Consider the following 8,626-nt stretch of genomic DNA (forward strand, 5'->3'; position numbering starts at 1 on the left):
AGTAATATCTGAGAATCATTGGGTGTTTTGGTAGGCTTTGGTAAACATCCAGGTTTTTAGTTCTTTTTTGAAGGTTTTTAAATTTTGCTGTGTTCTAAGTTCAATTGGGAGGGTGTTCCAGAGTTTGGGACTTCCTAGGGATATGGCTCTCTTCCAAGTTGAGGTAAGTTGTTTAGAACAAGCAGGTGGAATCTTTAATAGACCTTTATTAGCTGAGCAGAGGTTTCTGTTTGGAGAGTGTAGTTTTATAGATGTACTTAGCCAGTTTGTTTGTTTTTCATATATTGTTTTAGTAGTGATGTGGTTCTTGAAGGATAGTTCATTGTCAATTATGACTCCTAGGTTGCGGGCATGAGTGACAGGGGAGATTGCAGCTTTTTGGTTCATTAAGTTGAGAGGTGGTAGTTGGACAGCGTTGTTCTTTCTATCGAGTATGATTATTTCTGTCTTATCGAAGTTTAGGATGAGTTTCATGTTGGTTAGTAGTTGCTTTATTTTGATTAGGTAAGTGGCTGTTTTTTTGTAGGTGTCTTCCAGAGAGTTGTGTATTGGGATTAATATTTGGATATCATCCACATATATGAAGTGGGTCAGTTTAAGGTCTGAGAGGAAGTGGCATATCGGGAGCAGATAAATGTTGAAGAGTGTCGCAGATAGAGCAGAGCCTTGGGCAACTCCGGTGTCAAGGCTTAGTTTCTTTGAGAGGGTATCGTTGATCGACCCCTGGTAGGTTCTTTGTGATAGATAGGATGAGAACCATTGTAGAGTTTTTTGTTTTGCACCAATTTTGGAGAGACGGTCAATCATGATTGAGTGGTTTACCGTGTCGAAGGCTGCTGATAGGTCAAGCAGAACTAAAAGGTAGCTGTGACCATTTTCAAAGCCTTTGAGCACTGTGTCGTTTAATGATAGGCGTAGTGATTCAGTGTTCAGGTGTTTCCTGAAGCCAAATTGCATGGGGAGTAGGCTGTTGTTTTCTTCCAGGTGGTCGCTGAGTTGGAAGTGGATGATTTTTTCGATAATTTTTGGCAATGAATGGTAGGTTTGATATGGGTCGTAGTTTAGTGGGTTTTCTGGATCAAGGTTGGTCTTTTTCAGTAATTGCTGATTTTAGGCAGTCGGGGTAGTTTCCTTCTGTGAGGGAAAGGTTTACAATGTCAGTTAATGTTTTGGTTATTGATGGTTCGATGACTTTGATCATCAGTATGGGTATGCAGTCGATATGGTGTTTAGCAATAACATACTTATTGCTGACAAACCACCTCCTTGTCAGCGGCCATCTTAAGTGAGCTGTCATTGTAGTTTACCATATAAATGCACCCAGTTTAGAAACTATCAATGTGATGTAATGATGATGTAAATTAAATGTAAGGATGTCAGTCAAATAGAACCACCCACTCAATTTCTTTCTTCAGTCCAAAAGGAACAACAGTTTGTAGACAATATATCTACATTTGTTCCCATGATGCCAACCTTTGCACCCTGTCTCCCCCCCCCCCCCCCCCCCCTCCAGTGTACAGGGAGCATATCCGAAATAGTCCACTTGATATCTTCAAAAGAGTGTCTACAGGTTCCACAAAGTGAGAGACCAGTGGAACTTCCATTTTATGACTTGATACAGCTTTTATGTTCAATAAGACATATCTATACATGCATTTCATCATACCAATTTATTTTAAATCACATGGGCAGGGAATCATGTAGACTACAAAAAAGATTATTTTGTTTTGGTTAATGGTGTTTGGGTGGATCCTTGGACACTGTGGCAACTGACCACGCCCACGGGGGCAGTCCCGTGAGGGACCACGGTGTCAGGCTAGACTTTGGACACGCAAACACAGATTTGAATCTTTTATTAAACAGTTTGAATGACCACCAGAGGTGGCAGTAGTGAGTAGTGGTGTAGAGCCCGGCTGGGCGCGTCTCATACAGAACGCTGGAACAGCGGATCCTCTGCAAGGCAGTGCTGTAGTGGAAAGAGACTGAGAGCTTTGAGCACACAATAAGAATAACATTCAGAGTCCCAAGGGCAGGGAGAGCAGGCCATCGAGGAGCGAGTACCTGATCCCTTAGAGCAGAGAGACTCGGTAGCGCTGTACTCACTTAGCAGTAACAGAGATTCCACTAGACGAGAGGTCTGGCACTGGAGCAGAGAGCAGGCCCTCGAGGAGTGAGTACCTGATTTCAGTGAAGCAGTACTGTGGAAAGAGATGGTTTCTGTACTCACTGATGGTAACTGTAGGTTAGTTCTTCCAAGTAGAAGGGTAGAGGTTGCAGGCAGCGACACAGGGAACATGGGCCCTCGAGGAGCGAGTACCAGTTTCCTGATAACACTTAAAAGAAGCAAAGAGGCCCCCGAGGAGCAGGTATCCTGTTAGAGACCCCGAAGGGTAGTAAGAGTTCCAGATAGCGCTGGAGTGGCAGAGTAGCTTAGAAACGGAGAGCGAATCCCATCCATAAGAAATCCTGTTGCTAAATCAACAAGCTAGCAAATACTGTAGGCAGATATACCCGGAAGTCATGACGTCAGAACAGGGGGACGCCCCTGAGGGTGTGCGCGCACACGCCCTAGAGGTACCTGGAAGGAGAATGGCGGGAGGCAGCACCAAAGCTGCTCCGGAGACGCCGGAGAGAATAGCAAGCAGATGCCGTGGCGGCCATCAATCCAAGGTGAGCGGGAGGAGCTGAAAGTAGAGAGAGGTAGGCAGGGCGAAGCCGTCGAAGACCGATGGATGCAACATATTTACATGAATAATTGGTGATCAAAGAAAACTTCTTGCCTGTGGATGAGATGATATGATCGGACTGAAGTCTAAGAGAACATATATTGCAATTATCACAAACTGGAGGGTCATTCTCCATCACAGGAGCGGTATAAAGACAAGACCTGACCCCCTGGTCTCTAATGTTCAGGCCTCTTAAAAAAGCAAATGTGGGGAATGAAGAAAAGAGGATTTATATTCAGACAACAACCAACAAGGACTAAATTGCACAGGCTGGGTAAACAAGCATAGGAGTAGCTTGCTTATTGCAGCGGTTACTACCCCTAACCAATTAGGCTTGATACTTCACTTTGATACAGCTCCAGCACTGCTCTCTACATCAGTGGCGGGGTGGAAGGAAATTAGAACCAAAAAGTTACCAATAAGGGCCCTGACCTCAGCAGTCAGAGTAATAGATAAGTATGAGAAAAATAAGTGTGAAAGCTTGCTGGGCAGACTGGATGGGCCGTTTGGTCTTCTTCTGCCGTCATTTCTCTGTTTCTCTGTTTCTATGGACTCAAAAATTGGATGTACTCTTTGTAAAATGTACCAATGCCTTCTAAAAGATTTGTAAATATGTCCAGATGCCAAGGAGTGTCTTAAAACAAATATTTGCCAATCCAATTCATCACGTTGTAGCTTCTTAGTGTTTGGGTAATTGCCAGGTTCTTGTGGCCTGGTTTTGGCCTCTGTTGGAAACAGGATGCTGGGCTTGATGGACCCTTGGTCTGACCCAGCATGGCAATTTCTTATGTTCTTATGTTCTGAAATAAAAGTTCTCTGTTAATGTGGAGAGCTCTACGGTATGCTGTTTTAATATAAGTTAAAGGGTAGCCTCCAGAAAAAGATTTGGTCATATTTTTAGCCTGGGATTTAAATTTGTCTCTATCCGAGCACAGACGTCATAGCCATAAAAATTGCCCAACAGTGAGACTTCTCTTGAATTGAGTGGAATGAAAGCTGTCAAATCATAACAAATTGTTACAATTCATTCGATTTGTGATGAATTTTTGTTTTCAAATATCATTGACACTTACAGATACAAATATCCAAATAAGCAATTTCTTGATGATGAAAATTCATAGTAAATTTTAGGCAAGAGCCTAATGAATTCAACCAGTAGGGAGTCATTCCATATTATAAAAACATCAATATATCATTTCCAACATACCAGATGATTATTCCAGGCGTAATTATAAATATATGAGGTTTCATAAATATATATAAACTGGGTGCATTTATAAGGTAACTGACAATGACACCTTACTTAAAATGGCTGCTGACAAGGAGGTAGTTTGTCAGCAATAAGTCCCTGTATGTTCACTGTGATGTACATTTTGTTAACTTTTCCTTTCAGAAGTTGTTTGAAGTGAAGACCGCAATTTTCTCCCATGTTATTTTCTAATGTTGGATTTTATCATTTTAGAGAAAACTTTCGTTCATGGCATTGCAATAAACAAGAATACTAATAGTGTTGCGATTAACAAGAAGCCCCTGAAGCAGTGCTTTGAAACATGATATCATGTCGGGCATAACAAATGGGAAATATGCTTCTTTATTTTTTATGAGCATATACAATTTCAAAAATAATTTTGTTTGAACTAGAATGAACATTGGACTGATAATTATCTATAACCTGTCAGCAGAGAAAATACTGAAAAAGAAAAAAGTTCTTCTCAGCATCTGCTAGATGTTATGAAGATCCTTAGTTAAAAAGAGATATTTACTAGTGGTTTTCTGTGTTTGAATTTATCAGTTGGAGTGAAGATTTAATATTGTTTTCTAAGACTTTTTTTGATTATAAGCTGATCTGTACATCTGTACTATTCATCAGGATAAACATCCCTATGAATATTCACGATTAAAGTTATCCACATTATTAAAGAGTACCACTGGCCCAATTCCCCGACCACCAGATAGTAATTTTCAAATTTGCCCTGCTGCTCCAAGCTTACTCAAACCCCCCAAACACCTCTGAAAGGTGTTAAAAGCAAGTGGCCTGAGTCTGGCCTCCCCCCACCTCCCACTCCTCAGTTCAGAGTATTTGCCCACAGTTACCCCTTCTGTGGTTCCCATCCTCCCCCCTTCCCCCTCCACATACCTCAACCCTACTCCACCCTCCTAGGACCTTGTCAAATAGCCATCTTCAGCTGGGATCCCAGTATCTCCTAATGTGATTCCACCTGGAGCTTTTTTTGTTGCTATGTCATATTGCCACAGTAACTGGGTCTTTTTTTAAGGAATAGCATATTGTTATGTTCTTATGTTCTTATGTTATGCACCTAAAATCCATGCAGGTTACAGTTTTGTGATTTATTGTTAAATTTGTATACATGGATTTTTTTTTATTAATATATTGTAAATATTCAGATATTTTTTAGGAATTTTTAATTCATTAACCTATATGAGCAAAATTAATTTCTGTGAAAATGCACTTGAATTCCATTTTATATTCAACAACTGCTGTCAAATTACTTATTTGAAAAAGGAACATCATGGCATTTATTAACAGATAACATGTTACCACATTTGCATATCCACATAGTTCAGACCTAAAACTGCCCTCTGTACTTTCTTGGGTATCCAGGACAGCATTTGAATAATTAGTGGTTTCTCTCAAGACAAGGTGAATCACCAGCAAACGATTTCCAACGCTTTCCAGGAAATTCTCGTAAAGACTTTTCAACTTACACACTACAAATGCACACATTCCTTCACAACCACATCCACTCCTTACAAACATAAAAATGTCTCCAAAAAACATATTCCACAGCTCTCATTCATAAATCCCTCCCACCCACACAAATAAAACACACATGCATACACATCCATCCCCCCAGATGCTCCCACATATACCCCCCCACACCCACACCCACTCCCACACACACATCCTCATCCAGTTCTACACATACTCCACTCCATGCATCCCTCCTACTCCCCCATACACTTATGCTCTCAACACACTCCCACACCATACCCTACACACACCCCCTTCTACAATTCTATGTTGGAAAGCAGCCATGCCTCTGCTGCATTCCCTATGCTGTATACTATTGGAAAATAATTCTGATTGGGACATTTGTGTGTTGCACAATATTATACTGATTCATTTTTAAAACTATGGCAAAAAGAATAGAAAACTTAAAAAAAAAATAATAGTGTATATTTTGTTTGTTATAAAGAGTATTTAAATTCTTGTTAGAAAGTTAAGTATAACTGAAGAAGGATGGTTGCAACTTTGACATACATTATCCAGTAATATTAGAAGAAAGTCACAAACTGCCAATGATGTTGGAAGAAATCAACAAGCCATCTGCTTAGCTGTCCTTGGATGCTTTCTGCTGTGTATAGTATATTTCCAAAATCTCCCAAACTTCATTTGAAAAGCAAATAACATTGGCATTCCTGTGAAAATCCTATTAAGGAGGAATGATTGTTTTGCATTCCTATAAAGAAATCTGACTTTTTGCTCCTCTAGTAGACTTTCAGGGTGGATTTCTTTATGGGGCTATAGTAAATTCTTTTTTGTTTTATGATTTTCACTGGAATAGCTGTTTATTATTTATTATTCAGTGATATGACACCAAAATTATTATTAATGGCAGCAGGCATCTAGTCATTTGCTTATTGAAGACTATTTTGTGATCTATTTTTTATTTCGGGTTTTTTTTTTTGTTTTTTAGAGGAATTTGATGTAGGATAGGCAGGAAATTGAATGCCCAAGTTCTAAGACCAAGCAATATTTGAGATCTCCTTATTTCAGATCTTTTAGTAAGCTGAATATTTTTCTGTTGTTTTGCAGTGGAGTAGAACAGTGGTAGAAAATGCAGGAAGTATTTGTGGTAAGTCATAAACTGGTTAATGTTCAAGAAATACTCTGCGTTGGTGAAAGAAAAATGTAACATCTTATAAATAAGGAAAGAACCACTTACCAGGCATCCAGGCAAATAATAGAACATTTTAGATGTAAGAAATTGAAAAGTCAATTTTTAAAATATATTTTTTTGTAAATAAATGTGAGCTCGTTATATATTAGCAAAGCTCAGTTAGGTGGAAGTAATTAGAATTTAACTGGAAAGTTCACGCATCAGCTTCACTGTCAGTTATAGAGCACTATCGTTGTACAATGTGCCTCAGGCTGTTGTGATTTGTCCTTCACTTTTCTCAAGTATGTTGTCGTAAATTTCTTTTGTACCTTTAATTTCAGCATCAGAACGCGCTGCAATTCTGTCAGTAACAGAACATAGCATCCTGTCAATCAAATTGGGAGGATCTGCACTCATTTTTCCACCTCTAGAAGCATTTCTTCATGAATGTGTCATGCATATCAAGATCTTAGGTTCAGAAAAACATTTTGGGATATGCCATAAACCTTTTGTCCACCTTATCTTTCAGGTATTAAGCACATCGCTTCTGCTCGCCAACACTATCTGTGAAAGGCTATTACAACCTTGATTTCAAATACTTTTGGATTTGTTTGTTTACACTGAAGTTGGTCACATCATAGTAAATTGACCCAAATAAGTTATTCATCTATCATGATGGCTTAAGTTTCTACAACATTTAGACTACATTAATTCTTTACCAAACCACAGTCTTTGTATAAAAGGAATTTTGTAATATGTACAAATATTTTGTTATAGTATCCTAAGTATATAGCTTATGATGAATTGATTTCACACCATACTGATAAGCCCACAAGCTTGGTGCCTGTTCATTTGGTGCTGTTTGTTACTTAACCAATGTTGATGTTTAACTTAAAATACAAGGAATCTCTGATGTCTGACTTACTGTTACTTTGGGAAATTAAATCCAGCAAAAGAGGTTTTTCCGTCACCTCCTTTTTATTTTGTAAATGACTGCTGAGGACTGAGGTATCGTTTTTAAAAGTTATACTGAATATAAACATTTTTATGATGAAAAGCATATTTTACAGCTTACATCTAATCAAATGAACACATTGCATTGGAATGTGAGTCATTTTGGAAACAAGAACTTGAAATGTAAGGAATATCTGGAACAAACACCACCGCCAACACTACAATTGTTCCTGCATCAGAGAGAAAAACCGATGCAGCACACCTCCCTTATAAATTGTTAGTAGTAACTTTTAAAGTTCTCAGCAGAATGTACTGTAAGGGCCTACCAAATTTGGAATTTCTGTATCAAACATAATGGCAAACTGAGGCGTACTAGAGTTCAGGCTATTAACTTGGCTGCACAGGATACTTACTGTATAGTCTGACAATGTTCACCTTAGCAATTTGTTCTTTCCAAACAAAGTGAAGTTTCAAATCAGTAATTTTGAAAAAAAAAAATGTACTGAACAAAATGAAAACTCATACCTGTTTAGGCTATTTATTGTTAGAATTTTCACTATTGTACCAAACAGTGACATTATTTACAGTTTAGACAAAAAGTTATATAGTATATTTGTATATAATGTTCAGAGTTGTAGATTTAATAAAAAGTTTCTATTTTCACTGTAATTTGAGAAAATATATTCAATTCAGTAAAAAAAAAAAAAAAGATTTGTTTACACTATTTGATTTCTTGTTTTCACTGTTTCTTAAAAAGAATATAAATGCCTGTACTTGACTCTCTAGTGGTACACAACTTCCTCCAGTTCCAGCAATCTCTTCCCACCTACTCCCTTCCTTTGAGTGCCTACATCTCTCTCATAAACTCTCTCCTGCTGAAACATATGATCCTCCATTTCGTCTTCTTCCATTCCCATCCAATCCATAATTCCCTCTCCTCCTTGTTCCCTTGCTCTTTGCACTGTCATCTCTCTCAGCCCTACAATCTCTCACCAATTATCTCTCTCCTTCCCGGTTCCCTTACAAGTACATTTTAAAAGGAGC

At 38.5% G+C, this 8,626-nt stretch overlaps 1 protein-coding gene across 5 annotated transcripts in view; it reads left to right on the top strand.

Annotated features, from left to right (window-relative positions):
- The window catches only part of PROM1 (prominin 1), a 342,522-nt gene extending 334,271 nt beyond the window's left edge, over window positions 1-8,251 (top strand). For all 5 annotated transcript variants that reach the window (XM_029590622.1, XM_029590614.1, XM_029590641.1 and 2 more), the window contains 2 exons: window positions 6,565-6,604; window positions 6,970-8,251. In XM_029590622.1, coding sequence (XP_029446482.1) covers window positions 6,565-6,583 — 19 coding nt within the window. In that variant the 3' untranslated portion in view covers window positions 6,584-6,604; window positions 6,970-8,251. The remainder of the gene's footprint in view (window positions 1-6,564; window positions 6,605-6,969) is intronic.
- The last annotated feature ends 375 nt before the right edge of the window (window positions 8,252-8,626 follow it).

The sequence above is a fragment of the Rhinatrema bivittatum genome, chromosome 1 (genome assembly GCF_901001135.1).
Source record: "Rhinatrema bivittatum chromosome 1, aRhiBiv1.1, whole genome shotgun sequence".
Taxonomy (NCBI): domain Eukaryota; kingdom Metazoa; phylum Chordata; class Amphibia; order Gymnophiona; family Rhinatrematidae; genus Rhinatrema; species Rhinatrema bivittatum.